Source organism: Zophobas morio, unplaced genomic scaffold (assembly GCF_036711695.1).
Source record: "Zophobas morio isolate AGI-343-1 ecotype UQ-CSIRO unplaced genomic scaffold, CSIRO_AGI_Zmor_V1 ptg000004l, whole genome shotgun sequence".
Taxonomy (NCBI): domain Eukaryota; kingdom Metazoa; phylum Arthropoda; class Insecta; order Coleoptera; family Tenebrionidae; genus Zophobas; species Zophobas morio.
In genome coordinates this window covers 5,847,458-5,863,769 of record NW_026972109.1, presented here as the reverse complement: position 1 = coordinate 5,863,769, position 16,312 = coordinate 5,847,458, and the positions used below count along the sequence as shown (strand labels likewise).

Sequence of the window (16,312 nt, the reverse complement as noted above, 5' to 3'; positions counted from 1 at the left end):
CGGAAATTTGAGTCCGTTTTGAAAACTAGAGGTGGTGGGGTCTTGATTACCATTAATAAACAATATAATTCATCCTGCGTTCTTTATAGTGATAATGTGGAAAGTATTTATGTTCGTATTGTTATCAATAATTTGAGGCTGATTATTGGTGGTGTATATATTCCACCTATGTCTTCGCTTGAAACTTTTACCGATCATTGTACTGATTTGGAATCCATATTTGAACAATTTCCTGATTTTCACTACATCATTGCCGGTGATTTTAATTTACCTCATTTGGTCTGGGATGGTAATGAAGTTATTAATGATTTAGCTGGTTCTTCCAGAGAACTTTATAATATGTTAAACGTTACTTATGCTTTTTTGAATTTAAATCAGGTTAATCAAATCCCAAATAATAGGAATGTTTTCCTTGACCTTATATTTACGAATTTAAAGCAGTTGGACATATTTAAAGCGGAAGATCCCATTTTTGATGACAGTCACCATCATATCCCATATTCTTGGTCCGTTGACATCAACTCCCCGACAATTTTGATATCACAAGTTGAAGTTTTTGATTTTGCCAATGGCAATTATGTTCTTTTGAACGACTATCTTGCTTCTATTAACTGGGATGTTTGCTTTCAAGGCAAAAATTTAAATGACAAAGTTTTAACATTCTACGGTATACTTTTTGCGGGCATCACTCATTTCATTCCCACGAAAATATTAAGAACTGGCTGTTCGTCTTACCCAAGTTGGTTCAATAAGGAGTTAATCGAATTATACAAAACGAAAAACTCAGCCCATTCGGCATTTCAAGTTTCTGGCAATCTTAACGACTATTTATACTTTAAATCTGTTAGGTCTTGTTGTAAATAGCTTAATGACAGTCTTTATGCTTCCTATATTCGCAAGGTGGATGGTTGTATATTGAATGATCTGACATATTTTTGGAAGTTTATTAAAAGCAAAAAGGATTGTAATGGTATTCCGAATGAAATGTTTTTTGATGAAATATCCTCTTCAGGTGGTCAAGACGTTTCCAATTTGTTTGCAGATTTTTTTTCATCAGTTTATGATAAGGGTAGTAACTACGATTTGGCTGATAATTTTAATTTTTGTCCTAAGATGGAAGTAAATGATGGTGGTTTGAGGGTAACTAATAGGGATGTCTTTGATTATATCTCAGTTATGAAATCTTCATTAAGTCCTGGTCCTGATGGCATTCCTAGCTTTTTGTTAAAAAAGTGTATTTGTACGATTACGTCACCATTGTGTTCTTTGTTTGAATCATCTTTGCTTGAATGTAAATTTCCTGAGATATGGAAAAATAGTTATGTAACTCCCATCTATAAATCAGGAAAACGTCATTTAATTATTAACTACAGGGGGGTCTGCAATCAGTCCGCGATTCCTAAAATGCTGAATTTTTTAAATTGTAAGCAAATACAGTGGATGTCAGTTAATGTGTTGTCCGATAAACAGCATGGTTTTTCCAAAAACAGGTCTACTTTGTCGAATTTATTAGAGTATTATTGTTTTTTGAATGATGCCTTTGCGGAAAGGCTGCAGGTGTATTCTGTTTATACAGACTTTTCCAAGGCATTCGATAGGGTTAATCATAGACTTCTCCTCTTTAAATTGGGTAAATTGGGTTTTAGGAGTGATACTGTGGAATGGTTCAAATCATTTTTATCTGGACGAGTACAGCAAGTTAGAATTGGTCAACATCTATCAGAACCCTTTTTAGTTTCTTCAGGTGTGCCTCAAGGTTCACATTGTGGCCCAATATTGTTTCTATTATTTATTAATGATATAATATCTTGCTCAAATACTCCAGGGTTTTGATGTTTGCTGACGATCTTAAATTGTTTAAGACAATTAGAAATAATGATGATGCTTCAGATCTTCAAATGGATTTGAAACGTTTATACGAATGGACCATTATTAATATGCTACCCCTCAATATAAAGAAATGTGACATTATATCTTTCGGTAATATTAAAAGGATCATTACAGCAGATTATTATCTTGGTGATTCTTTAGTCTCTAGAGTTGAAGAGGTGAAAGATCATTTTTGATTCTAGACTTACTTTTAAGCCTCATTATCAATTAATTTTTAAGAAAGCGATGAATATGTTAGGTTATATATGGCGTCATTGTAAAGAGTTATCCCCTTGGTCTTTGAAAACTTTATATGTATCCCTTGTTCGCCCACATCTTGAGTACTGTTCTCCCGTATGGCGGCCTTATTACAATGTTGATTGTTGTTTGTTGGAAAGAGTTCAGAAGAAGTTCTTTAGGTTAATTGAATATAAATTTAATCGAAGTCATCGCCAAGGTGACTACACTTGGATTATGTGTACTCTCAACATGAATTCTCTTGAGGACCGGCGCAATATAGCCGACGTAAATTTTTTGCATGGGATTATCAATGGTTATATTGACAATTCTGATTTATTGAGTCAATTAATGTTTTGGGTGGCACCGACCAATTCTAGAAACACACGTAGCGTAGTTCTGTTTCGTGTCCCATTGTACAACTCTTCCAGAGCTGGAAATCATCCTTTGTTCCGTATGATGAGAGAGGCTAATCGGCCGGTAAATCATGATCAATTTCTATTGTTTAACACAACCAAAGGGAAATTTAGGAATAAAGTAAGAAATTTGTTAACCTCTTAGCTTGCGTCTAAACTTGTTAAGAATTTATATTCTGTTCTGTATGTTAGAATATGTTTTGTTAAATTTTGCTAAATTTAGCTATATTTACTCAGGTTATTTTATATCTGTTTTTTTTTTTGGAAAGTTAACTTTTATTTATTTTTGCGTTTATATTTAATTTTTATGTCCTTCTGGATCTTTTTGTTTCACTATTAATTGTATATAAGGTACGAGACAAAAAATTATCACGGTGCAGAATTTTTGCCTAAATGTATTAAAAGGAAGTGAAGATACCTGGTTGATTGAGCAATTCCATTTTTAATTAATTTAATAAAACATTTTCACAGAAAACACAAAACTGAACGAAATTTATTGAAAATATGTAATTTTGTTAACAGACTTATTGTGACAAATTATTATCACGCTTAAAAGAGAAATAACTAACTAACTAAATGAAAACTAATTTAATGTATTTTCCACCTGCTTCTATGAGATTGTAGACGCGTTACTTCATAGAATTGACCAAATGGATGAAGTAATTGACGTCCAAATTCTCCCAAGCCGTCAAGATACCATCTTTCGATTCATTAACTGTTGCGTACTGCTTCCCATCTTTATAAACCTCTCGTACAAGTATGGAGTTCCATACATTCTCAATAGGGTTGAGATGTAGGCTTTCCGCAGGCTATTATAGCAAAGCTATATTTTGTCGTTGAAACCACGTTTTCGATGAATTAGACACATGAATCGACGCATTATTTTGCTGAAAAATCACTTTGCTGTCTTGAAATAGGTTCAAAGGTGGTTTGAGGTGCATTTCCAACACATCTTGGTAATTCAGAGAGTCCATTCGATTTGATTAATGCTAAGTTATTATTTCCTAAGCTACTAAAGGCACCCCAGACCATAACATTGCCACCTCCTTGAACTAATTTTGACAAATACTTTGGTTCTTTCCGTAAATCGTGCCAATAATATCTAAAACCATCAGGACCATCAAGATTAACTTTCTTTTTATCTGAAAAATCTATCTGGAACCCTTCTTCATTTTTCGTCTGCATTTTTCTGGCCCACGACGTTTTTTAATATGTTCTTTTATTAACATTTGTTGTTTCTTATATTTGGCATATTTAACATTTTTGTCATTAACCAGAACTCGGAAAACTGTTCTTTTGTGAACAGGAAGTCCTAGGGTCGTCTTTATCATTTGAGACGACATGTTATCCTTTATACCCGGAGCCACAATGGATCTTTTGGCACGTGCAGTGAGTTTTTCTTTTCTTCCACAATTTTGTCGTCCATTTTCACTGTATTTCTTTCTTACAAACTTGGAGATTGTGGTCCGATCTCTTCCAATCTTTCATCCTATTTCCGCAAAAGTCAAACCTTGGTCATAGTATGCCTCAATCTGTCCTTTTTCACGTTCTGTTAGATCGTTTTCTTTGCCCATGGCGAAAGACAATTATTGTAGCTCAGCCAATTATATTTCGACACTTTATCAGTTCTAACAAACAATTGCATATCGTGCATATCATACAAATAAACAACAATTACGCATACTACGTTTTTCTAATTGATTTTTATACAAAAAGTGATGCGTGATAATTTTTTGTCTCAAAATTTCTTGACACAATTGAGTTTTCACCGATCAGAAATTATTTGATGCAAAAATATCACTGAAAAAAACATTTTTGTTTAGTAAATTAACTTCTACTGGGTGTATTATTTAGTCAAAGGTCTAGATAATAAAAAATTCTTAAAAAATTGCACCGTGATAATTTTTTGTCTCGTACCTTATCTTAAGGGGTATCCCGTTGAATAAATAAATAAATAAATAAATAAATAAATAATTTTCTTCATAATAGAACTGATTGTTCTGTTCTCTTGGGTAAAATTAATTTTCATGTACCACGACTAAATACTGGCCAACATATTTCTTTTTATATAAACTCTGCTAGAACTAATGCTCTAGATAGATCTTCAGTTAATTTAATGTGCATTGTAGAATAGTATTATCCGTTTAAGATTACTCTTACTATGTATAAGCTCTTGAGTCTAACGACTCCTACATTTTGAGAGCCGCTGATCTAAACAAAACAATCCGTCTTTACCGGTCCCCGTTTTCGGTATCCTACCGACTGCGCCAATTACGAGTGCCTCTTAGCCGAAAACCTACCTTGAACACCTCCCACGTCGCAGAAAAGGGCAAAACCGCCACTCCCACGAGCAGATCGGCCACAGCCAACGACACGATGAAGAGATTGGTAACAGACCTCAGCTTCGACGAGCAAAAAACCGCAGCGATGACAAGACAGTTTCCGACGATGACCATGACATTGATGAGTGCGAGTACCGAGAGGGATAGGAGGAGTCGCGGTTCGCCCCATTTGACATCTTCCAAAAGTGCCGCACACGCGGACGCGTTGAGTGTAATTCGCATCACATTAGCACTTTTTCACACGCGGTTTCAGCACCAACAACATTTTCTTCGCCGGCATTAAATCGACCGAATCACAGACATTCTCCAGATGAGAGGAAATTATTTACAGCACCGACACGGTAATCTTGTTATATCCGTCGTCGTTTCCATAATGCTTGCGCTGATGCTTGTTTAGCAGAGGACCTCATCGTCTTAATTGGGAAAGCCTGAAACAGATAATGAAGTAATTATTGGATTTTTCGCGGTAAGGGTGAGTGGCGATTGCAAATTGGAAGGACGGGCGAAGCGGAGCTGGTTATATCACGTTTTAAAATTAATCACGCACGTTTGCCAAATTTAACGTCGTTGTGTGGATACATAGTTAAATTTCGGGGTTTTTTAAATTCAATTTCCGTTACTTGCAGGGACGATAATGTCATTAAGAGTGGCATTTTATTACCGGAATTCCTCTGAAACTTCAATGGGCTTTGATGTAGTAAAAAAATTAAACAATGTGCAGATTAACAAGGTAGCGCTATTCGGCAGACGAAAACAATTAAAATTTAATTCGACAGGTTAAATGGCGCTTTATAATTAAATCAATATTTGAAAAAAAATTACCGATAACGGTACAGTCGAACAAGTCCTGCTTCTTTGAAAAATGATAAAATTTTATTTTACGAACTTCTATTTATGATAATCTTTGTACATTGAATCAAATATAGACAAGACTAGTAACAGTGTAAGAAACAAAATGACGCCTATAAATGAGTTTTGACAGCCTTTATTATTTTTTTTGTGTTTGTCTACGACCGAGAAGTTAAAACATAGAGAGCTTTCAAATATCGAACAATTGAAAAATGAACATTGATTCAATAAAAATAATAATAATAATTGAGAAATCGAAAACCTGTAAAAATATAAAACTGAAAAATCAAAAAATTGAAAAATTGAATAATTGAGAAATCGAAAAATTATTAAATTCTAAAACTGCAAAATCGCATACACATAAAATTAAAAGTCGAATAATTTTAAAATCGAAAAATTGAAAAACTACAAAATTTAAATCGAAATTTTGAAAAATTAAATTTCAAAAAATTGGAAAATCTAAAGAATAAAATTCGGATAAATGAAAAATAATAAATTGAATAAATGAAAAAACGAAGAAAAATTGATTAATAGCCAATTGAGAAATTGTAAAAATATAAAACTGAAAAATCAAAAAATTGCAAAATTACGTATTTGAAAAATTTTAAAATCGAAAAATTACGAAATTATGAAATCGAAAATTGAAGGTCGAAACAATGAAGTTCAGATAATTGTTGAAAACTGAAAAATTGAATAATTATTGAAAAAACGAAAATTTTCAAAAACGAAGAATTGTAAAATTGAAAATTGAGAAATTGATTTTAAAAACCGAATAATCGAAACATCCAAAAATTGAAAAATCTGTTGTCTTTAAAAACGGAAAATTGTAAAATAATTAAACTGAAAAATTAAAATAATGAAAAATTAAGACTGAAATTTGGAACAATTAAAAATAAAAAAATTAAAAAATTGTAAAATTTCACCAAATTAAAAATTGGATAATTCAAAAATGAAAAATCGAAGTATTCAAAAACCGAAAAATCGGAAAATTGAGAAATTGGTAAATTTTATTGAGACATCGAAAATTGAAAAACTGATTCATTAAATGGACAATTGAAAACTTGAAAAATTGTAACAATATATCATTTAAAAATCAAAAAACCTTGAAAATTACGAAACTCTAAAAAATCGTATAATTTCAAAATCGAAAAGTTGAAAAATCAGACAAATGTAAAATTGAAAAATCGAAAACCTGGAAAATCAGAAATTGAAATTTTGAAATATGTATTAAAATTCAAAAACTTAAAAAAATTTAAAAATCAAATTCGGATAATTGAGGAATCAAAAACTGAAAAATCAGATATGTTTTAACACTGAAAAATTGTAAAATATTTGAACTGAAAAATCAAAAACTCAAAAAATTAAAAATTAAAAATAGAAAATTCATAAAATTACAAAATTGAATTTAGATAATTGTCAAACCGAAAAATTATTAAACTGTAAAAATTACAAAATTATTCAATTGAAAAATCGAACAGTTGACAAATGAAAAATCGAAGGATTCCAAAACCAAAAAATCGGAAAATAGAGGAATTGGAAAATCTTATATTCAAAAATCAAAAATGAAAAAGCCGATTCATTAAAAACTGCACAATTGAAAACTCGAAAAATATAAAACTGAAAAATCAAAAAACTTCAAAATTGCGAAACTAAAATATCGTATAATTTTAAAATCGAAAATTTGAAAAATCGGACAAATGTAAAGTTGAGAAATAACAAAATGAAGTTCGGATATCAAAAATCCAAAATTGAATAATTTGAAGAATTTTAAAAACGAAAAATTATAAAATCGAAAATGAGAAATTGATTAAGTTGAAAAATCAAAAAAATGTAAAATCGAATAATTGAACAATCTGTTATCTTTAAAAACGAAAAATTGTAAAATAATTAAACTGATAATTTAAAAACTTCAAAAATTAAAATTGAAATTTTGAACAACTAAAAATAAAAAAATTGAAAAATTGTGAAATTGCTAAATTAAAAATTGGATAATTGAAAAATGAAAAATCGAAGGATTTCAAAACCGAAAAATCGGAAAATCGAGGAATTGGAAAATCTTAACTGAAAATCAAAAATTGAAAAACTGATTCATTAAACACTAGGCAACTTAAAACTCGAAAAACTGTAAAAATATAAAACTGAAAAATCAAAAAACATCAAAATCACGAAAGTCTAAAAATTCGTACAATTTTAAATCGAAAAGTTGAAAAATCAGACAAATGTAAAATAGAAAAATAACTGAATTGAAAAACCGAAAACTTGGAAAATTGGAAATTGAAATTTTGACATAATATAATTAAAAAATTAGAAAATCGAAAATATCAAATTGGCATGATTGAGATCTCAAAAATTGAACCGAAAAATTGTAAAATAATAAAATGAAAATTGAAAAAATTGAAAATTTGAAAAATTACAAAATTGAAATTTGGATAATTCTAAAACCGAAAAATTATTAAACTGAAAATTAAAAATTCAAAAATCTAAAAATTTTAGATTCGAAAACAGAAAAATCGGAAAATTCAGGAATTGGAAAATCTGTTATTGAAAAATCAAAAATTGAATAACTGACCAATTGAGAAATCAAGAAATCGGAAATTGAAATTTTGAAATATTAAAAATAAAAAATTAAAAAATTTTAAAATTCAAATTCGGGTACTTGAGAAATCAAAAATTGAAAAGAAATCAAAAATTGAAAAATCAGATACCTTTAACACCGAATAATTGTAAAATATTTAATCTGAAAACTCAAAAACTCAAAAAATTAAAAATTAAAAATTGAAAATTTATAAAATTACAAAATTGAATTTAGATAATTGTCAAACCAAAAAATTATTAAACTGTAAAAGTTACAAAATTATTCAATTGAAAAATCGAACAACTGACAAATGAAAAATCGACGGATTCCAAAATCGGAAAATCGAGGAATTGGATCTTGTATTGAAAAATCAAAAATTGAAAAACCGATTCATTAAAAACTGGACAATTGAAAACTCGAAAAATATAAAACTGAAAAATCAAAAAACTTCAAAATTGCGAAACTCTAAAAAATCGTATAATTTTAAAGTCGGAAATTTGAAACATCTGACAAATGTAAAATTGAGAAATAACAAAACGAAGTTCGGATATCAAAAATCAAAAATTGAATAATCGAAAAAATTAAAAATTTTTAAAACGAAGAAAAACCGAATAGTTGAGACATCCAAAAATTGTAAAAACGTAAAGTTGAAAAATCAAAAAAATGTAAAATCGAATACTTGAACAGTCTGTTATCTTTAAAAACGAAAAATTGTAAAATAATTCAACTGAAAAATTAAGAACTTGAAAAATTAAAATTGAAATTTTGAACAATTAAAAATCAAAAAATTGAAAAATTGTGAAATTACTAAATTAAAAATTGGATAATCGTGAACTCGAACATTCATTAAACTGCAAAAAATGAAAAATTGCAAAATTATTAATTAAAAAATCGAAGAACTGAAAAATGAAAAATCGATGGATTCTAAAACCGAAAAATCGGAAAACAGAGGAATTGGCAAATCTGATATTGAAAAATCAAAAATTAAAAAACTGAGTCATTAAAAACTGGACAATTGAGGACTCGAAAAATGTAAAAATATAAAACTGAAAAATCAAAAAACTTCAAAATTACGAAACTCTAAAAAATCTTCTAATTTTAATATCGAAAAATTGAAAAATCAGACAAATGTAAAATAAAAATTGACAAAATTGAAAAATCGAAAACTTGGAAAACTGGAAATTGAATTTTTTAAATATTAAAACCAAAAAATTAGAAAATCGAAAAAATTAAATTCGGATAATTGAGAAATCAAAAACTGTAAAATCAGATACCTTCAAAAAAAATCAAAAAACTTCAAAATTACGAAAGTCTAAAAAATCGCCTAATTTTAAAACGAAAAGTTGAAAAATCAGACAAATGTAAAATTACAAAAATAACAAAACTGAAAAATCGAAAACTTGCAAAATTGGAAATTGAAATTTTGAAATATTAAAAATCAAAAAATTAAAAATCAGATATCTTTAAAACCGAAAAATTGTAAAATTATAAAACTATAAAATTGAAAAATTAAAAATTTGAAAAATTGAAATCTAAATTTTGAAAATTTAAAAGTCTAAAAATTGGAAAATCGAAACAATGAAATTTGGATTAATGAAGAATCAAAAATTGATTAATTGCAAAAACGAAAAATTTTAAAAACGAAGAATTATCAAATTGAAAAATGAGAAATTGATTAATAAAAACCAAATATGTAGCCGAGACATCCAAAAATTATAAAAACGTAAAGTTGAAAATTGAAACAATTATAAAAAATAACTATTTAGTTTGGAACACACAAATCAAAAATTGAAAAATTGTAAAATTACTAAATTAAAAATTGGATTGAAAAATGAAAAATCGAAGGGTTTCAAAACCGAAAAAACGGAAAATCGAGGAATTGGAAAATCTTATACTGAAAAATCAAAAATTGAAAAACTGATTCATTAAACACTAGGCAAGTGAAAACTCGAAAACTTGTAAAAATATAAAACTGAAAAATCAAAAAACTTCAAAATTACGAAAGTCTAAAAATTCGTACAATTTTAAATCTTTGTTGAAAAATCAGACAAATGTAAAATAGAAAAATAACAAAATTGAAAAACCGAAAACTTGGAAAATTGGAAATTGAAATTTTCACATAATATATTTAAAAAATTAGAAAATCGAAAATATCAAATTCGCATGATTGAGATCTCAAAAATTGAAAAAACAAATACCTTTAAAACCGAAAAATTGTAATAATAAATATAAAATGAAAATTGAAAAAACTGAAAATTTGAAACATTACAAAATTGAAATTTGGATAATTCAAAAAACCGAAAAATTATTAAACTGAAAATTAAAAATTCAAAAATCTAAAAATTTTAGATTTGAAAACAGAAAAATCAGAAAATTGGGGAATTGAAAAATTTGTTATTGTAAAATCAAAAATTGAATAACTGATACATCAAAAACTGGCCTTTTGAGAAATCAAGAAATTGTTAAGATATAAAACTGAAAAATCAAAAAATTGCAAAATTATATAATTGAAAATCAATATCTTGGAAAATTGTAAATCGAAATTTTGGAAAATTAAAAATAAAAAAAAATGAATAATGGTAAAACCGAAAAATTATTAAACTGTAAAAATTGCAAAATTATAAAATTGAAAAATCGAATAATGATAAAATCGTGAAATTGAAACCTCATTAAGTTGAAAAGTTGAAAAAGAATTCAAAAATCAAAAATTTTGAAATCGAAAAATTCAGAAAACTTCCCTTAAAATTATCATTTAATTTTCCAAGTTTTATTTTTCTTTGGAAACCAGGAGTTTCCATTACAAATTTTTGCGATTGGATTCTTTAATATTTTTGAGTCACCCTGTATAAATAAATCTTTAAAAAATCCATGAATCATATTTTGCACATTTTAATTGGATTTATTCGGCAAAATTTTGAGATGACGTCATCGAGTTTTTGGAAGCTAAACAGATATATTTTGCTTAAAAAATTCCCATGGTTACGACAAGTTTAAAACGTCTGCAAGATTTCAGAGCATAAAAATAAATTGAAAGTTGTTATAAAATTTTTCATATTCTAGTGGTTATGATACCCAGACGAACATCATAACACTAAATGTTCATGTAGCTTACTTACGTCTGAGAAGTAAAAATTAAGTATACTGCACTTAAGTAAGTCAACTGAATGAGTATCATTGGTCTAGATTTCTCCTTCGAGTCCGCCACCATACTCCCTGCTCAAAAGCAAATCTCACCAGATTTTTTTCGAACTGAGCGCGTAAATTAACGGATTCATCGAACTGTTGCATTTCATCTAAACTGACAAAAAATAATTAAAAATGAAAAAGTTAGAAATGATGAAAACCTTCGAACATATTAAATAATTTCACATTCTGAGTTAAGTTTACATCGATGACGCACTCACCAACATCAACCCTTTTGTGTTAAAGCAAATTCGTTCCTAAACAACACGTCACATATGAGTGCTTCTATTAACCCCCTAATTAATTTAATTCTTCATGCCGATATTGAACCTCGAGGTGAAATAGTTTGTCAACAGGTGGCCTTTTGACGCCTCAGTGTCGTGGCGAAAATATTTCCCTAACAACCTTTTCGCAATTAAAAAAAAATACTTCAAAGCGATTTTTTCTTAACTGCGCGCTTCCGCTCGTACAAGTAGCACGAGTACAAAAAACCAATGTAGAAGGTCATAAAACTGCTCCACCATTAATCCAACATGGCGAGCGAAGCGAGCCGTAACGGCTGCAACACCATTACCCGCTTATATTGAATCTGCTGATTTCGAAACGCGAACAATGAGCATCTGCTTAAATTTTAATGTCTGCTCGCCGCCTATAAGATTACGCCTAAATCGGTGTTAACGAGCGCAAGCTGAAACCATCCCCATAACGTCGAAATTTATTTTCGCACCCGGCAACCAGGTTCACCGCCCTTATCTCTTGGCCACCATTCAAACCGATAAATTTTCCGGCCGAAACAGCTGATTTTCTGCTTACGCCAATTGACCATCTTTTAAAATTAATGAGGGAAATTATGAGAGTAAGTGACTTTTCGGCCGGAATTTATGGACGCTCGAATTATTAATAGGGAGATATATTCGGAGCGTTTTAGCGCCATAACTTATTCAATGCGATTTTAAAATTAGCGCTCATTAATTTTAAGTGGATCTAAGTTATCTGCACTGTAATCCGTGTCTGTTAAAACTAATTGATTTAAGAAAAATTAACGAGTCCATTAGCTAATCGAAGCAGTTAATTAGGGCCAGGGTGACGCTTTTAACTTCCGCGGAACGAGGTCATCTTCGACCGTTTCAACGGATTTGCACGTTTTGAGGTACGTATTCAAAAATCCGAACAACCGCCAAGTGTCAATATTGGTCCGCTGAAAACGGCTTTGTCGGGCTCGTTTTAAACCCGTCCCAGTATCGATTCGTCCATTCTCCCCGTAATTAAAGTCCCCTTTGTTTCAGTTAAATATTAATCTAATATTTCCATTTATGGAGATTAACTAAACAAATCCTCCTTGAAATTATTTCAGGGCCACCAAATTAATCCGACTCCACCGAATTAGAAGATACTCGGAAGATGCACCAGTATTAAGTTGGAACAGTGGAATGGGACGAAACGTTTCTATGATATCGATTTCGCGTTTCAGCATTCATAATAGACCTTGTGCACACATGCATTGAATGACCAAAGTCGAGATATTGCCGGGGGCGGGCAATTTTTACGACAAAAGGTTGTTGTATTGATTGAAGGAAGAAGTACTTGCAAAATTTGTCGACCGGATACAAGCCGGAATTTTCGGAAGTTCGCCCGGCGCATCCACCATTTCTTAAAACTTTTCGATGTCTTGAAGATAATATAACTTGGATGCAGCGAAACTTATTTTGCAATTTGTTATTAAATTTACAGTTAATTTTACCCCGGGATAAGTTTAGCTTGTCGAGATATAAATTTAATATACGACGTAGAGCGCAACTTGAAAGTGACTTCAAGTACGGTGAGGACAACTTGGTCATTCCTCGGGCTGTTTGTACGACCCTGTGTAGAGATACAATGGAATGCTGAAGTAGCGACGTCTCAACGGATTGCTGTACAGTGAATCTTTAAATTTTTTATATTTTCGCAAGATTATACTAAAATCCAAAAAATGCGTTAACTTACTTTGAAGAAATATTACTTACTTACCGTTCGGTCAATTATAAGAAAATCATTTTAGAGTCTGTATGAAATATTAAAAATTAACAATTAACACGCCACTATACACGACAATGGTTTAGAGACATATGGTGTTTTGTTAAATATCTCCTGATAAAGTCGATGTTGGGCAGATTAACACTGGATTACCCAGTAATTTCGTAAATGGTACGCGATTAACACCTAATTCTTCACCAGATACTTCATCAATCGACAACGTCACTATTTAAATATTTAGTCCCGAAAATCCAATTTAAGTTCTACTTCAAAAATGTATTATTATCACTATTATTAATAATAATAATAATAATATTCTTACACCAGTTTTGTACACTAAACTGTAAACGTACACTTAACAAAATAGTCGAAAATCAAGAAATTGAACGAAAAACTAAAACATCGAAAAATGCTCTCCTGAAAATTAAAAAATTTTAAAAATCGAAAACTGAAAATATCGAAAAGTTAAAAAATATCTTAAAATTAAAATGTCGAAAAGTTGAAAAAATCGCAAAATGGAAGTACGAAATTTTTTAAAGCGAAATGCCGCGATGTCAAGAAATCGAAAATTCGAAAAATGGAAGAATTAAACTGTATATTAAAAAATTTAAAATCTAAAAATTGGTAAATCGAAAAAGAAAATATTAAAAAAACTAGAAATCCAGAAATCGAAAACTGTAAAATTTAAAAAATCGAAAAATTGAAGAATCGAAAAACTGAAAAATTGGGTAATTGGAAAATCCCAAAATTGAAATGGCAAACAATTGAAAAATTGAGAAATCGAAATAGCCCAAAATCGAAAAAATTAAAATTGGATAATTCTAACTAAAAAAAAAACAATAAAGTGAAAAATTAAAAATCGATAAATCGAGAAATCGAAAAAGTGGAAAGCGAAAAACTGAAGAAATTTAAAAATCCAAAAATTGAAATATCGAAAGAAAAATTTTTAAAATCGAAAAATCCAAAGATTCAGAAACCGAAACATTAAAAACTAAAAAATTTTAAACGTAAACATGAACTGAAAAATGGAAAAATCGAGAACTGAATAATCGAAAATCAAAACATCTAAAACTTGAAAAGTCGATAAATCAAAAAATCTATTAATCGACAAATTGAGAAAGCGAAAAATTGGTTTATGAACAACAAAAATTGAAAAATGGAAAAATCGTAAAACCGAAATATCGGAAAATTGGGAAAACGAAAAATAAAAAATTGGGAAATAGAGAAATTGACGAATCGACAATTTGAAAAATCCCCAAACTGAATTATCAAAAATTGTGTAATCGAAAAATCGAGAAATAGAGAAATCGAAAAATCTAAAATTTTTAAAAACTGAACAATTGAAAAACTGAAAAATCTGGAATATAGAAGGCGAAAAAACGATAGATTGAAAAATCGAAACATCAAAAATTGAAACTTTTTAAGTTAAAAAATTTTCAAAAAATTGAAAAATAGAAAAATCGAAGAACTGAAAAATCGAACAATCCTGATATCGAAAATTCGAAAATGGAATAATTAAAATTCATTTTGAAAATGTTAAATCGAAAAATGGGAAAATCGAAAATGCAAAATGTCAAATATCGAAAAAGAAAAAAATTCAAAAAACTAGAAATCGAGAATTCGAAGAATCTAAAATTTTAAAAACGGTAAAATTGGAAAATCGAAAAATTGAAAAATCGAGAAAATGGAAAATCCCAAAACTGAAACGGCAGACAATTGAAAAATCGAAAAACTGGAAAATCGGAAGTGGAAAAATCCAAAAACCGAAAATTCGAGAAGTCCAAACAGATAAATTGAAACGTCACAAAACCGAGATACCAAAAAATCGAAATATCTGGACGGAGAAAAATCGAAAAATTGAAAGATTGGACAATCAAAGTAGCCCAAAATCGAAAAATCCATAAATCGAGAAATCGAAAACATGAAAACCTGAAAAGTAGAAAACATTTAAAAACCCAAAAATTGAAAAATCGAAAGAACAAAAATATTGAAAATCCCAAAATTGAAATGGCAAACAATCGGAAAATTGGAAAATCGAAAATGGAAAAATCGAAAAACCGAAAAATCGAGAAGTCCAAATTGAAAAATTGAAACAACACAAAACCGAAATATTGAAAGCTCGAAGTTGAGAAGTCGGGAAGTCGAAAAATCGAAAAATTGAGAAATCGAAATAGCCCAAAATCAAAATCAAAATTGGATAATTCTAACTTTAAAAAAACAATAAATTGAAAAATCAAAAGTAGATAAATCCAGAAATCGAAAAAGTGAAAAGCGAAAAACTGAAGAAATTTAAAAACCCAAAATTGAAAAATCGAAAGAAAAATTTTTAAATTAGAAAAATTGAGGAACTGAAACATTTAAAAGCGAGAAGATGAAAAATCGAACGATTCAGAAACCGAAACATTAAAAACTGAAAAATTTTAAACGTAAATATGACTGAAAAATAGAAAAATCGTGAACTGAAAAATCGAAAATCAAAACATCTAAAACTTGAAAAGTCGATAAATCAAAGATCTAGTAATCGACAAATTGAGAAAACGAAAAATTGATTTATGAACAACAAAAATTGAAAAATGGAAAAATCGTAAAGCCGAAATATCGGAAAATTTGAAAAACGAAAAATAAAAAATTGGGAAATAGAGAAATTGACGAATCGACAATTTGAAAAATCCCCAAACTGAATTATCAAAAATTGTGTAATCGAAAAATCGAGAAAATATCGAGAAATAGAGAAATCGAAAAATCGAAAAACCGAAAATTCGAAAAATCTAAAATTTTTAAAAACTAAACAATGAAAAACTGAAAAATCTGGAATATAGACGGCGAAA

General features: G+C 29.2%; 1 protein-coding gene across 5 annotated transcripts in view; it reads right to left on the bottom strand.

Moving 5' to 3' along the window:
• Window positions 1–16,312, bottom strand: part of LOC135139091 (octopamine receptor Oamb) — a 251,743-nt gene that overhangs the window by 91,425 nt on the left and 144,006 nt on the right. For all 5 annotated transcript variants that reach the window (XM_064069188.1, XM_064069180.1, XM_064069212.1 and 2 more), the window contains exon 2: window positions 4,823–5,292. In XM_064069188.1, coding sequence (XP_063925258.1) covers window positions 4,823–5,086 — 264 coding nt within the window. In that variant the 5' untranslated portion in view covers window positions 5,087–5,292. The remainder of the gene's footprint in view (window positions 1–4,822; window positions 5,293–16,312) is intronic.